The 16845-nt window shown below is 39.8% G+C and overlaps 1 protein-coding gene across 2 annotated transcripts; it reads left to right on the top strand.

Moving 5' to 3' along the window:
- The first annotated feature begins 313 nt into the window (after positions 1-313).
- On the top strand, positions 314-15485 carry LOC139731696 (glyoxylate reductase/hydroxypyruvate reductase-like). Of its 2 annotated transcripts, none has more exons than XM_071642582.1 (6): positions 314-454; positions 3154-3426; positions 10761-10917; positions 12457-12643; positions 13541-13719; positions 15123-15485. In XM_071642582.1, the coding sequence occupies exons 2-6, from the start codon at positions 3190-3192 to the stop codon at positions 15371-15373; spliced, it is 1011 nt and encodes a 336-aa protein (XP_071498683.1). In that variant the 5' UTR covers positions 314-454; positions 3154-3189; the 3' UTR covers positions 15374-15485. The 2 variants fall into 2 exon arrangements, with proteins under 2 accessions (XP_071498683.1, XP_071498684.1); XM_071642583.1 differs by having other exon boundaries at positions 335-454; positions 3151-3426.
- The last annotated feature ends 1360 nt before the right edge of the window (positions 15486-16845 follow it).

Below are 16845 nucleotides of genomic sequence, written 5' to 3'. Positions count from 1 at the left end.
AGAATATGAATATAAATTTCTAAGGATAAGGGTTGCAGCTACCCACTTTTATTCAACATCAGTGTCACGAGGGGAACCGCTCAAAATGCAATATCGTCCACGGATGAAGATGCCGATCAGAATTCGTATCCAGAACCATCTGGTATAAAAATAAATGATCTGTATCGATCGGCGATCGCGAGCCCCTCGGTCATGGCTCATGTTTACTCTCGCGCCTCTCCCATGTGAACTTTGCCCTGCTGCTGCTACACGTACTCGCCTGAAGTGTTTTCACAGTGCACGTATTTATGTGCACGTATTTATGTTTCCATTGTGACCAGTCAGACTTGAACGTGGGCAGAGGACCGCTGCGTTCGAATCACCACATCGCAATAGAATTGGAATTGGTCGGTGTTCTTGCAAGCTGCCCCAGCCGGTATTCAAACAACTGAATATGACAACGCTCCGTCTATCGGTAAGGGTTTTCATGTATTATTGATGTGAGCTGCACACAACACCATTCTTCTTCTAGAGTTTGCCAAACATCGGTACCTCAAAGGGGCAGAGAGCTGCACCAATATCCCATGCAACGTTCAAGCAGTATAAAAGCTAAAGCTTATCGCTTTTTTTCTCTCTTTGTCTATAGCACATATTGTCCAAATTCCTATATCAATCCAGCGTTCTTGGCGTTCACCTGGAATATGAGTTAACTAAAATTTGTACGGTGTTTACCAACAACAATTGTTTACCAACAACAAATTACATAAACCTGTGTCAGAACATGATTCTTGATAGCTCGATAGCTTGTGCGATTTTTTGCCAACATGGGAAACTGCAATGGATGCCTAGTAACATGATTATATTGGGTAGGAGCATGTGAGGGGAATAGCACCTTGATAGGTCGATCCTCTGAAGAAGAAAAAAGGAACTAAGCAATACAATAGAATTGCATGTTGACTTATGTTGATTCACGATACCTTGAACATTACTTATGTAGCCAAACGAATATCATCTAAATACATGTTCGTGTCATGCACACTAAATACTTCATATTTTTTTCGCTATATTTTTCGTCGGATTACTTGGACACGCCCGCAAAAACAAAACAAAACAAAACAAACTTCCAAACAAAAAATCTGTCAATGATATCATGTTAATAACAAAAACAATGAAATGCAATTTCCCGAGACTGAGCATACCTTCAATATTCCATGTTATTGATTTGCAAATTGCATTGCAGTGAATACGCAAGATATGCCCCGTCTCGAAGAAGGTGCATTCCAATGATTTTTTATCGATCGATATTCTAACAACGATTGACAGATGACACAACTGATAGAATGTTTGTTTAGGAGGTGTTTTTTTCATTGTTTTGTGAGTGTATCCAAGTTATTGAAGAAAAAATGGTGGATAATTTTAGGGCCCCGTCACACTACAGCGAATGCCCAACGAATGCCAAGCGAAAGCCCAACGAATTCGAAAATGTGAAGACAGTTTGCATGTCCGACGTTCTTTGAATTCATTAGCTATTCGTAGGGATTCGCAGAGATACGCTGGAGGTTTTGGACATGTTTAAAAAAAAAACGGCTCTAGCGTATCTCTGCGAATCCCGACGAATAGCTGATGAATATAAAGATTGCCAAGCATGTTACGAACTATTCTGGTATTACCAACGGATGTGAACATATCTTCAAATGTTCAAATTTATTGGACATTCGTTGGGCATTCGTTGGGCATTCACTGTAGTGTGACGGGGCCTTTAAAAGATATATGTGTTTTTTTATAAGTGATTATCAAGATATTATGAATCAAAATCACTGGTGCTTTTGCATCTCATAGGGTGCGTTTGAGCGCTCTCCTAAAGCGAACTGTACCGTACCGTACCCGCGCCAGAGGAGCGCTTGAACGCTCCTAAAGTGTACCGTACCGTACAGTACCGAACCAAAAGTGGACCACTTCCCGATGTGCTCCAAAAGTGTACCAAAGCGTACCAAAAGTTCGCTGTAAGGCATGCGCTTATCATGCGCATACGTCACAATGGAAAGACATCATTCTCTTTGTTCGGGACAGGTGCAAGTAGTTCAAGCGCCAGGTGGATGACATTCTTCCTAAAAAATGCGTGACCTTTTCTAAAAATAACTCGTGAGGTACGCTTTCTCCACAGAGCGCTCGAACGCTCCAAAACTGGCACAGTTCGGTACGATACGCTTTGGTTCAGTTCGCTTTGGTTCACTTTAGAGCGCTCGAACGCACCCATAGTCCCTTGTTTTAAAGGGGAAATCCAGTCCAAACATAAGTTAGTCTGATAACAAAGCGTAAAATATTACGAGTTCAACGGTAAGATTGTGATCAAAATCGGATGAAAAATAAGGAAGTTATGACATTTTGAAGATACACTAATTCTTCAGGAAACAGTTCTTGAACGATCAATATGAATGTGCAAATGGCAAAGTGAACATGTCATACCCTCGCAACTTGCCATATAGTTTGTACATGAAATTGTGACATTTCTATGTTTTTTTTCGTTTTTTTTTTATTATTAAAACTCAATTATGCCTGACGCTAAAATCCTGGTATATCCAACTGATTACTATTCTGAAGTTATTCAATCAGGAGTAATATCATGTTTCAGACTTCAATGACAGAACCATTGAATTTTGTCATTTTTTTTTGGTACAGGATCAACGGAAAATTGTGAGGTTATGAAATGTTTAGCTCAAATAGCATATAAATATGCATGTTCGTATCCACTGTACAAGAGCTGTTCTGCAGAAATCAGCAAAACTTCAGAATGTCATAACTTCCTTTTTTTTCATCCGATTAAGTCACATTTTTACCGTTGAACTCGCAAGATTTTACACTTTAGTCAGACTTACTAGTCCAGTTGGACTGGATTTCCACTTAAGAACGGTACAAACGGCAGAAGTGAAGTAGAACTATGAGACAATCTGGGAAACGTATTACGGGCACGCTTCCTGAGATAATGCTACCAACGTGTATAAGTTCCCACTGTCAAGATTAAAAACAAACAAAGCAGGAAAAGCCTACAGACAATATTAATAACAGATGTCGACCAAAATGTTGATAGCCGTTCCTGCGCAATAATGCATCATTATTATATACCTCTTTGTTAATTGGTGAGATTTTAACAGCCTCTGTGTTTCGTGTCAGCAGTGATCGAGGCACACTTGCTACCAGGGACAAAACGCCATGGCTTCAAGAGAGACAGAGAGCGACAGGCCTGTCATTATTTGTGCGTTCGTTCGGCCCTCAGTGGAAGGCATCTCTTGCCTGAAGGACTTACAGAAAGACTACGAGACGATCCTTTGGGAAGAGTTTCTGGTCGATCCGGAGAGATACTCGCAGCGGGTTCTCGGGCTCGTCACTTCTCCCTACCACCCACCAACACTAACCGAAAGGGAAATGCAGTTCATGCCTAATCTCCGGGTGAGCACGAGCCCTTTGAAAACATACTACGTTACACTATACAGTGCGTATATATAAAAAAAAACGCAACAAGATTTGATTTTGAATTTGTGAAGATTGTGTTAACTTTACACCAAAGTGAGTAGCAACATCTTAAAACCACTATTATCTCCTCTTTCCAATGAGATCTTATTTATTCATACTCTGTCATGGATGGCTGAGTAATAATTCTTTTTGGACAATGGGTCAAATTGGACTTTGGACCAAGTTTCGGTACTGCAAGAATCAATGTACCTTATTAGAAATTAAGTAAACAAATGGAGAAATGAAATTAATTTTAATGACAATGATCGCAACTTACCATTGTTTTCTTTCGGATACTAGTACCTCTTTTTAACATTACATTCCATGCCCCTCAACATGGCCACCATTCCTTTCCCCACGGAGATTACCTCTTTTCTCCATCTCACGTACAGCCCTGCGATTCATTGGGGCTTGGTGGCGTACAGCTTCAAACTCATCAGTGATTCTTTGTCTCAAAGTTGCAATGTCAGGTGGAGGGGTAATGAACACTTTGCTCTTGAGATACCCCCCCCCCCCAAAAAAAAAGAAAAAAAAAAAAGTCACAAGTCAGATCCGGAGATCGTGGTGGCCACTCCACATCATGATACAAGGCAATCACCCAATTTCCAAATACCTCAGCCAATCTGTTTCTCACTGCAACTAGTCGATGGGCTGGTGCGCCATCCTGTGCCCACCATAGGCATCTGAACACACCCCTTTGTTGCACAGGAAAATTTTCCATTCTTAGGAATCACATTTTCATTTGAAATTTGTAAGTATCCAATTCCGTTCATGTTTTCAAAGAAGAAGAGCCCTGGAGCAAACCGTTTTCACAAAGTCCAGCCCAGACATTCAGCTTTTCTCTACGAAAATCGACGTCATAGGTGAATGCAGAAACTGAAACTTGGTCCCAAGTCCAATTTGACCCATTGTCCAAAAAGATTGATTACTCAGCCATCCATGACCGTGTAAGAGTAAATAAGATATCATTGAAAAGAGGAGATATGTGGCTTTAAGATGTTGCTACTCAATTTGGTGTAAAGTTAACGCAATCTTCACAAATTTGAAATAAAATCTTGTTGCGTTTTTTTTTTTTGATACGCACTGTATAACAGCAGCAAATCAGTAAATTGACAGGAATTGAAGAAGTCAATTACTTTGTAAACAAGGAATCCGCTTTACCAAATAGCTTGGAATAGCCATGATTCACAAAATAAAACATTAATTGTGACAGTGCACCTCAAAACGAACATAAAGTCGCACACACTGATTTTGCGTGAGGACTAAAAGTAAGTGAAATGGGTCAACCTAGCCGAACTTGACTTTTTCATATTTTCTGAAAGAGCGAGTCTTCTTTTACATTATGTTAAAATTTGGTATCATAAAACGGCCAGGAAAGTGTGTTTTTTTAGCAGTTTATCTTGAACATTTTTGGTAGAATAGTGTGATTAGGTGTGTCTTTAGAATCCATTTTTCATTTCTGAAAAACCTTGTCCACACTCTTCACTTTCAACTCTAATAACTTTTGAAAGGATAGTGCTACTGCATTGAAAGTTGGCATTAATTATGGACAGAATGTGTTAATGAGGCATGCTCAATTTCAGTTTAATCTGATAATCCATTCATTGTTGTTACTCTGGTGGTTTACTTCCTGTTTTTTGTCCCATTCATCGCACAGCCAGCACGGTTTGGTAAAGATTAAGCGCTTGAATAGACACTGTACTTCAGAGCCTCTTTTCTCAGTTCACACTTTTCCTGAGTTTGTGCTTTCTTTCCAATATTTAGATAGGTTAGGAGAGTCCATTTAATTTGAGTTATACATCATTTTAAAGCTTAAAGTCTGCTCTTTCAGAATATGGTCTTAACTAAAAATTCATGTCTGGCGACTTTTTGTTTGTTTTGAGGTGCAGAGTCACAATTAGTAATAGAACTTATTTATCGATTGTAGCCTCTTCAGTGTTTCCACTGCTCTACCAGAGGGCCCTGCCATTGTTAGCACCCTAGCGTTGCCAGGTACCCATTTTATCTGGGTCAAGAGGGACATGATGGGTAAAAAAGAAAAAACAAAACAAAACAAAACTATAGTCCAAGGACGTAAGCACTGGAACTCGGGTCCACCGACTGGGAGTCTGGAGTCTTATCCACTATGCTACAGCGCCCCCATGGTGGACTACATCCATTATAAATGCTGTTGTAACGATGTTACATGTGTTGCTGTAAAATCCAGTCAGTAAATTTAGTAGTCAATTAAATTATTCAGTAGACAATTCATCTTACCTATTAAAAAAATGCACATGGGATGGCTTTAATGGATAACATCTACAGAAAAGAATCGAATACTAATTTTCCCAATTCTATTCGTGTGTGTATGAAGGGGGGGGGGTAATTAATGTTTCAAATGACTTCTAAATCTCTCCATTCAAGTTTTACTATCTTTTGGGATTACACAGGACCGTACTAGCTTAAATTTTTTCAATGGGTGGAGTTGCGTTTTTATTTCTGGTTCCGCTTCCGGGTATCATCAGCTAACAAAAGAAGGCGTCTTTATCAGGATCTGAAGAGGGGTACGTTCGCACCAACGCACCCCTTCCCACCACACCCCTGATTACAGTCAACACAATAATCCAGAATGGGATATGCTTTACCGGTTGTCTGATTGATGGCATACTTGGGTTTATAGCCTACTTTCTTTTTCGCGGCTGATTAATTGTTAACTTTTCCCGGTACACAATCTCTTGTTCTAGCCTAAAGGCCCCTTGTCGCTACAGGTTATTCGCCGCGACTCGTAAGACTAAAAAATGGCTTGTGCGCTCATCAAGAAGGCGATCCCATGGAGAGGACGACGTCCGAGATGTTTCTAAACAAGGTGACAACTTATTCTCCGAGACGTCGCGGGGGCGTCCAGACGTCTTCTCAGTTGCGGAAACATTTCCGCAACATCTCGGTCGCCAGTTGAGCCCCGTCTTTAGAGACCTCTCTGTCTGTTCTCCGGAGAAGAATCACTCTATGCTGATTCCACAGATTTTATAAACACGGGGTGAACAATGAGGCCCGTATTCAAGAAGGTGGTATAATTTTTTACTTGTGTAGATATCACATCTTGCTTGTTTCTATGTGTTCGTTTGCTTTCTTTTTTGTTGCTGTTGTATTATGTAATTTTTACTCGCAATATGTACTACTTGTAACAGCGCTCACTTGAAAAGCAGGCCCTTGGGCCCTGAATGTGACTACCCTGTTCTTTTTTTTTTAAATAAAACTGAATAAATAAATTAAAAATAAATTGAAACCTTGGAGCGCCAAGTGTCGCACGGAATATTTTGTTACGAAATCAAGTTCGAAATGGCAAGTTCGTTAACGAAATTCTCATTTCGTTACAAAAGAATCATTTCGTCTGCGAAGTGACAGAATTCATAACGAAATATTCCATGCGACACGTGGCGCTCCATGGTTTTGTCCATGGTTTAAACCATGGATTCAATTGTACCACCTTTTTGAATTCGTTGTCCCGTTCCAACCTAGGTAGTAGGGAATAGCGAATTTTCGTAAGCACGACGCGGCCGGGATTTGAGCGTGCCATGTGCCAAATTTGCTTCTGCGCATGATCAAATCCGAGAAACGGCCCGTTCTGGGGAAAATGAGCATGGTATTCGGCCAAAATAGCGTTCGGTCCCTATGCTGGGCAGGAGTGAGTCAGCCAGCCAGCCAATCAGCGATCCGTCCCACGCCTCCGTCCTGTACAGGAAAGCGAAACTGGTTCGATGTGGGGTTGGGAGTCCGAGTACGGGGACTGTCACAGCTGATTGCTTCCTCGTATTCTCGGTCTTCCCGTCGTGTAGCGAAAACTCTTCATGTAACCTCCGGGAAGAATACGCTGTCCCTGTCCAATTACCGCTGATATCACGTACGCTAGATATGGAAGCATTTCACATCATTGTCATTGCAGTAGCATGATTGTGTACTAATGTGTGCATGTGTAAACTGATAAAGGCACAAAAAATACGTTTGAATTAGGCCTACTGTTTTTCCGTAGAATATGCTTACAGTACAAACGTATATTTATTTCTCTTTCGAAAAAAATTGAAGAAAGTATAAGTCATAAAATCAACCGCATAATATACAATCAGTGCGACTGCATTACGATACCATCCAAATCACAGAACTCGATGAATGGGACGACTGTATAATTATACACGATGTACGTAGGTAAGTACACACACAGCACTGCTTCGCACGACGTCTAGTCGGGGTAAACACATACAAGATTTGTATGGCGCTGGTCACTTGACGTAGAGCTGGTCACGTGAGGCCTCCGGGTAAGATTCGATCACTCCGCGAGCGTCTGAACGGACAACGGACACCTTCTCTGGTGGTTCTCCGGCGTTTCTCCGGCGGTTTTCCGGAAGCTACCCTGCATCTACCCTGGGTGATCGCAGGGTAAGATTTCTCCGGAGGTTGTCCACCGTGTTGCGTCTTAATTTGTGACCTGGACCGAGCTTTGTCGCGCTATGTATCTGACGCAAGGTTGCGGAGAATTCTTGGAGACGTCACAGGCAAAATTAGTCTCCGCAACGTAGCTGCAACTGATGGAGACGTCTCAGAGACCAGCTGGAAACTGGAAAAGGGTTAAAAAAATCAGTGCTCCGATACAGTTAGAGGGATACTAGCCTCTTGTCGAGTTACGACTCTGGCGCTGCTGAAGTCCGAAGAATCGATATCAAGGTGAAATTTCTGGTGAGTGATGCAAGCCAGATAAACCCATGTGCCGGCACAATATTCGGGTAACCAGTTAAGCTAGCTCGCTTTAAAAAAAATAATAATTTCGATACCAACTCCAAGGACTCCAGCGGCTCTTTTGCCGTCGATAAGAGGCTAATGACATCCCAACTTTTAGTACCTTTCACCAAGTTCAAAGTCATGACACGGTTGGCTGCGGTGAAGAGCAGCTGTGTTTGCAGCTAACTTTGCTTCTTAGAGTGACGTCATGATGCGCAAGCGTGGCTGGAGGACAAAATCGATGTAGTAATTTCAGCAGATTTAATCGAGGCAGGAAGATGGGACCTTAGACTTTATACCTTAGTATGATTGTGCTTCTGATGTTTCGATAGTATTACATTCTGTAATATGTATATGATATTGGATGGCCTTGAGGTTAATACAAGGAAATATTGGGCGAGCTATGCACAAATACTGGACGAATCGAAAACGAGTCCAATGTTTTGCTTAGCGATTCCAATATTTCCTTGTTTTGACCAAAAATAGGACATCCAATACAGTACTCTCCGCGTAATCGGGTATCGCTTAAACGGGTACTCCGTTTAATTGGGTAGTAATGTCAAAATCAGTTCCAATGCACATTAAATTTACCTGATAATCGGGTTGCCTCTCCGCATAAATGGGTAAATAATTTTCGTCTAATATAATTTCTACCCACATTTTATCGCAGATAAAACACTTTAAGAAATCATGAATGTCAAATTTTCCACGGGTAATCGTATTCTCTGTAATTTGCAAAGAAGACCAATCATTTGGGGAGTGATTAAACACGAGTTTTCTGAAGACATATTTGTCCGTAAAAAGAGTGTAAATGTATTGCTCGTGACTCAGCAAGTGTAAGGTATGTATAATGTGCCGTGCAAGCATGCGTGTTCAAGCATACAGCGTATGGTGTTTGGTGCAGTGTACAATACATGTATAATGTACATACACACATTGTATGTGTCAACTGTGAATGAGACGTGTTCTTCTGTTAATCGGGTACTCCGCTTAATCGGGTAAGAAACGCTCTGCCCGAGCCTACCCGATTATGCGGAGAGTACTGTATTATCATTATTATCCTACAGAGGATTTTAGCAAAGAATATTCTCACGTACCCTTTCTGTCTCTGAGTGCTGTATGGTCTCTTCAGTGCAAGTTAATCCACTTCATCCCCAGATAAAACAGTGATCTATGTATTTTGATGTACATTCCAAAGGAAACTTAGATCAACGTCGAACTAGACCACAATTAGACGTTCTTGTATCCGAGATCTGAGACACAATTCACGTCACATCTACCGTAGATCGTGAAAGCTCGAATTAACACATCACGTAACATGCGTGCAAATGTATATCGCAGGCTGTCTAGCAGTAGCGCTGAGCTGATCGATCGTCGCCTGCACAAAAAATGCAACTTGTTTTCATCAAACCTGAATTATAATTTCTTGTTATGAAAGTGATATTTTGAAAAACAATTTCAGCTAATCAATATACGAAATTTGATTGTGTAAACACAAAATTTTAGAAAAAACGATATTCTAGTTAATTCGTGATTGACCAATCACAGACGTTTTCACTTCATATTTCGGGTCACCTCGTATATCTCAACCAATCACGGTGCAGTTTATAAAAACTTTGGGGAATCCCCCTCTTACCGTCCAATATTTTAAATATTGGTCGCCTCGGCAAAAAATATTGGTCGAGTTCAACAAACTTTCTAAGTGGGTCGGAGGTTATGAGGTGCGTCGACAAAATAACACTTGCATTTGGGCTCTAAAAATCCTCTGTATGGATAATAATGCATTATATCACATTATCTAAACAGTAAAATGCATATAGGAATATAATGAATATATATGTATATGTATGTATGTATGTGCATGATAGATTATATGTATACATATATATATATGTATATATTTATATATATATATATATATATATATATAATGCTAATACTAATACTAATACTAATACTACTACTACTATTACTACTACTACTACTACTACAACTACTACTAATAATAATGATATATTATAGTATAATATGATATGTCAAATGAGTTCGACATCAGCAACGGCCCGGGGCCACTTAAGATTTATGTTTCGCCACCAAATTTCCAAAAAGGCTTTTTTGATAGCCCGATTGGGCAGCTAACATTCACAATGAATTTTTACATTTCCACTTTTGGGGCCACTAAAATTTCACATTTATAGATTCTATTGGTCAAAACGGGCCACCAGAGAAAGAAATTCGTGTAGAGTTCTGATGTATAATTCTGTTATGTTTTTGTGGTCGATTTCATATGTTCATCTCTCAAAATCTACATTGTGTTCTTTCAGTTTAGGTCGTGCGATGCCATTTTTGGCTTTCAGATTCATCTTTAGGTAGCCGAATATTATTCATGTCCATCATATTATTTAAATTATTGTCATTTCAATTGATCATGTATGTTTACAATCTAAATAGTATTTAATATAATCATATCGTAAGATTTACATCATTTTGAATCGGTTTGATTATCTTTCCTTCCGAAGGTCTATTCAACGGCAAGTGTAGGTTTGGATCACGTCAACCTCCCCCTTTTAAAAAAGTTTGGAGTGAGGTTGGGATACACACCTGACCCTGTGACAAAGAGTACGGCGGACATGGGATTCACCCTAATGTTGGCTGCAGCAAGACGGCTACCTGAGAGTAAGCTTTGAAACTTTCTAACAGCGGGTTAGGTCGGGCTGAATACCGGACTGAAAATGAAAAAAAAAAAATATTGAGACGCTTAAAACGTTTTAATTACAAATTCGGAAACGATAGCTGTGGACTTTCAAAAGGGAGGACTTCGAACACAAACAAATAGAGAATATAATAAACAGAGTAAGATTTTTGTCTAAATGATATTTTTGATGTGTATATTGTGCGATAATGAGCTTACGGTATAAGTCGATTCGCAGTTCCACTTTGCGTATGAGCAAAAAAAAAATTGTTTGTACCAACAGGCATGTTGGTTTTTAAATTCACTGGGATAAGCATCTGTGATGTAATGATTATTCATGTAATCCTTATTAATGCTGATTGCCAGTTTATCCACGTGACAGCAAAAGTGGTATTTTGCAATAGCAGTAGAAAGATTACCACATTCAACGAAAAAATAATGACGGATCATTCTTGTCATCTGGTCTTTACGCAAGTTCATTCTTTCTTTGAACAGGATTGATGAATCCCAGAAGTTATTACGTAAAGCTTATGCATTACTAAGTATGTCACTTTGAAAACAAGGAAGTGCCCCTAACCGACTGAGAAAAAAGAAAGGTCATTCGCAACAATGTGCCCATGAGCTAACTCCGAAATGGTAAATTAGAAACGCTGGAGGTAAAATGTAGGGCCTACAGGGAAAAATCGTTGCTTGTTCTGCCACTTCACATGGCTATGTCTGATCAAATCACCAACATTTCTAAATCAGTCCGTTATCAGTTGCGCAATATCGGTTTTATTCGCAGGTATTTGACTCGCTCTGCAACGGAAAAACTTGTTCATGCACTTATTTCTTCACGCCTTGATTTCGGTAATGGTTTGTTATTCAATCTACCAAACTTACGAATTGCCCAATTACAAAAGCTACAAAATGCCACTGCCCGCATTGTTTCTTTGTCACGTAAACGCAGTCATATCACCCCTATCCTGAAGAGTCTTCATTGGTTACCTGTACAGGAGCGTATTCGGTTTAAGATACTTCTTTTGGTTTATCACGTTATTGAAGGAACAGCTCCTGATTACAATGTTTGTTTGTTTCGTCAATACCAACCTCCACGATCTCTTCGATCCTCCACTTCAGGTGTCTTACATTTTCCGTTTTCTTGGAAATCTTGGGGGAACGAGCTTTCGCTCACGCCGGACCAATACTGTGGAATTCACTTCCACGTGAGCTGAAAAACGCAAGTTCCATAACATCATTTAGAAGACCAGTCCCTTTTGAAGACAGACTTTCATGTCCTTTTTTTTTTCTGCTTCTTCATCTTCTTCTAAAACGGTGTTGTACTTGCATCTTCAGTCTTTTAGCTTCGATTTAAGGCGCCTTGAGCAATTGATAAAAGTGGAGAATGGCGCTATAGAAATTGTATGTATGTATGTATTATTATCATTAAAATCAGCTACTAGTATAGAGCTTTGATATGACTCGATGGATTCGAATATGTGTATAATTAGATGCCATATTATTTGCATTGCCACGTTTGTCAGTGCAGGGAGTTGCAAGGAGCTACCATGCAGGGTCTCCCCTGGACGCAGCGAAGTCTCGGCAGTATCTCGGTCAAAACCTTCACGATTCAACCCTGGGTATTGTTGGTCTGGGAAATATTGGACTGGAGGTGGCCAAGCGCGCTATGGGGTTTGATATGAAGGTGCTCTATCACAACCGAAGACAAAGGTGAATCTCCGGAAAGAATGTTATAGTGTCCCATCTATATAGTATTATCTTACACTGATTCGAGTTCGATTTACGGAATATCATTACGTTTTCCTGGGACCACCACTAATGCTATCATGGCTATAGCTTCTGCCTCATATCGTTCAACTCTACTGCAGTATAATAAAGGGCTGATGAGGGATTCAGATCAATAACACCCCTCCCCTCCCCCCTTCTACGTGAAAAATCTGTGGATGGAATCCTCCCCTGTAAAATTCATTGTATTTGTCGTGTTTTTTTTTAATGTGTGGGGGAGAGTTCTAATTGCCCCCTCTCCTTCCTGTTCTGCAGTCTTTTTAACGTTTACTTATAGATAACTACAACTGATGTTTTGCCCAATGGTGCATGATTATACGGTAATGGTAATCACACTTATTGTGAGTCCTGATGGTGATATCTTTATTGTTGTCCTTTTCATATCCTGGGAAATATTGGTGTTGGTAACGTTATCAATAATGACGCGTCACATTCTATATTCATGCTATTCTCATATTCTACTTGTTCAATATCTTCGACTGCTGGTTCAACTGTTGCTTCTTCTTCTAAAAGTATATAGCTTTTACTAAACCGCTACAACCACCTGTACCCCAGCCACTACATTCCTCTACCGTACTTTCTTACAACTTCTACTACTGAGTACTAACGCTCTTGCTCATAATACAAACTGCGACTACCTCCGTTCCAGTGCTATACTTCTCATGATTAACAACTACAACTTCCAACTGCTTTATATAGTTACCACGCCGCCACCAGTTCGTCTGCTACTACCAACACCACTACCACCACTGATCACCACTATTCTTTGTGTGTGTGTGTGTGTGTGTTTTTTTTTTTTGTTTCCCCTACCCCGTAAAACAGATCAACTGAAATAGAACAATCCGTTCGAGCGACGTACTGTCCGACGTTGGAGGCGCTGTTACCACAAGTCGATTTTCTGATATTGACCGCTCCTCTGACTGAAGAAACGCGGAACATGATGAGGAAGGATCGCTTTAAACTGATGAAGCCCACGTCGATCCTAATCAACATCGCCAGAGGTCCGTTTTGTTTTGTTTGTTTTGTTTTGTTTTGTTTTGTTTTGTTTTGTTTTGTTTTGTTTTTTATCTAAGCACTAATTTCTACACATTAGCCCACAAATTGTTTTTGCTCCGATGTTTAGATATCGCAAATCGCACAACGTGGCTGTTGCTCAAGCTGACTTTCCTATAAAATTAAGTAAACTTCGACCAGCACACACACACACACGCACAACAGACCAAAATCATTGCGCATGCGCATTTCTCCAAAGTGAAAAGAAAAGAGATATGTCAGGTCCACGTGAGAATACAATGCTGTGCAACCCGTGCCATTTTGCGACATTTGCAAAGTTTGAATTGTCATCCTAAATGCCACAGTATTTCGCGGTATTTGCTTGTATTTGTTTTCACATTATACGGAATAGGCCTACTGTGCTAAATACCGTTATATTTCACCACCGATAGGTGCATTCACATTATTTGCGAAGGTAATATGTAGGTACCGTTGTCACTGACGAAAATGCTACGGTATTAAGATATATACGATTGTGTTTCAATTGGTATCGTTTTCATTCACGAAATTCCATGGTACTTAGTATGGGGAGAAGAGAATAAGTGTGTCAGGTGGTATTTCGTATTTCGTCCAATAATATAAACAGATACAGGAAATTCAATACGAATTTTTCCATTGATTAAATTATGGTGCTAAAAAAAATCGAGAACTCAATGTCGCACTCAAATCTCGCTTGTGTATTTTGCGCGAAGTTTGAATTGCCACCCTATATATACCACAGCATACGCGTTGCAGCGCTCTTTGCTTTTTCGTTACGAAAAACCGTAATACCGTGGTATTTTAACGTAAGTGTGAATGGATTCAATGTAAATGCACCTATTGTGAATGCACCTGTTAGGTTTACTCCCATTGATGGTGACATCACGAAATACCACCGATTGTACATCGATGTTTTTCTCACAGTCATGGCCTAACACACCTTATGTCTTTTCCCGTTGGAGCTACGGACACACGCAATGCTCCCTAGAAATACAGTGTACCACGATAGTTGAGTGAGAAGGTACGAAGTGAATTACCGCGGTATCTTTTGATATTTTATATCTCCGATAAGAAGGGAGCCAACAAATTTACGTAATATTTAATACCACGATAATTCGATAATGAAAGTACCTATTGAAATGATTTACTCGAGTAGTGACGATAAAAACGGAGAGGCGTATTTTTTTTTTCAATAAAAACGACCACTATCTCGTTTTTATCACTGTCCTGATCACATCCAGGCTATACTCATCTGTATATACAATGTACACCAGACGTGTTTTCAACTTGAAATTCGAAACTGAACAATAAATCTATACATTATGATAATATCGTTTCTAATAGTATCTCCTGTCATTTCTATTACTCAAAGGACCACTAGTCAACACCGATGACCTCCTCGAAGCTTTAGAGAGCGGGACGATCTCGGGGGCTGCTCTCGACACGGTCGAACCCGAGCCCCTGCCCAACAACCATGTCTTGTTTACGATGCCGAACGTGATCGTCACGCCCCATTGCGGAGTGTTCACGACTGAAGCATTCGACAGAATGTTCACCACCGCTGTCGAGAATCTCCTTGCTGGAATAAGAAATTCCAAAATGGTGTCGGAAATGATTCTCTGACGTTTCGAACGGGAGTGTTTTCAAGGAGTTTGTAATTATATGAGAGCGTAATCTTTAATCACTCTTGTACCCAATGCACACACAAGAAAACACATACGCGTTTTCTTGCAAAACAATAAAAAACCTCTCCTCTGTTGGAGTCTTTCCATGCAGCTTTTGATTAGTTGTATTTCGAAATGTAGGCCTGACATACCAACAAATATTAAGTTCCAATTGATATAGAATATTATCATATTACTTTGCCTGTAGGCGAAAGCTGCTAGGCTAAAATTCACCAAGATGACAAAACAGTTAGCCAATCAAGAACATACGCTGAAAATGCAATTGCGCTTGTCAGCGTGTGTTCATGATAATAAAAAGTACATTGTCAAAGCAGTGTGTCAAGCGATTTTCCGCAATGAAAATGTGAATTTTCTACGGCGGAGTCTTTATACTACCTCTGAGAATTCCAACCTACGATAGCCATCAGATCATCGTGTTAGGCACATGTTCTTAGTAAAGTTTAAAAGAAAGTGCATCATAACTTGTTATGATATCAATTATCAAATCATTTAACTGAAATACTTGCTCTGAGGCGGATATGGTATTGGTTATTTTTTAGAACCATGTAGTTTTCATTTCACCTTATACATCAGGAAGGGAGTCACGATATCGAATAAAACGATGACGCACGTTTCATTTATACTCATGTAACAACCAATTAAGCACATAGCTTTCCCCTTCACTGTCGTTATTATTTTAGTCAAATAGCCATTTCCTTTCTTATTTACAAGTAATGATATTTAGGCCCTATATTACTTTGGATGACATTATATTGAATACCAAAAAAAAATATTATATCTTAGTAAAGGGTCAGCATTATTAACTTACGTCAAAGGCAGGTGCTAATTGTGGGGCAAACAAGGGGCATTAATATGAGAATATGTAATCCTATACAACTACTGTGTATAATCGTAATTATTCGTTGATCGAAACATGTTATTGTAACTCTCTCTAAGAACTACATCAAATTCTTCTTCGTTCGATCATCAATCGCTGGATATCTTTAAGTGCATCGCATACTTATCGTACTGATATTTGCATGTGCTAGTGGTCAAGCCGTCGTGTAGGGGGTCTGGATTTTTGCAGCGACAGCTAATGACAGTGATCGGTCGGTTGTGCTTTGACGCTGTGTATCATGAAAAACCAGGAAGATGTTTTCATGGTCTAAAGATAATCACGGAGATTTCACTTATAACGGCATGTTACATTTGTATTTGTTTGATGGGAGAGCATTGCAGTCACTGGCGTATAGATGTGCAATACGTATTGTACAAGTTAGTATTACAACCTAACATTAATCAAGCCTGCCGTAGAAGTAGAATGATACACTCATATATAATAACATCTACATAAGTGTAATCAAATGAAAGGAAGGCAAAAATGTCCCAAAGTTCAAAGATGGTATGCTGCATGCATAACACTAATTCTGA

Source organism: Diadema antillarum, unplaced genomic scaffold, assembly GCF_040938485.1.
Source record: "Diadema antillarum isolate AM-2024a unplaced genomic scaffold, OU_Dant_1.0 seq00000382_RagTag, whole genome shotgun sequence".
Lineage (NCBI taxonomy): Eukaryota > Metazoa > Echinodermata > Echinoidea > Diadematoida > Diadematidae > Diadema > Diadema antillarum.
This window is presented reverse-complemented; position numbering and strand designations above follow the sequence as displayed.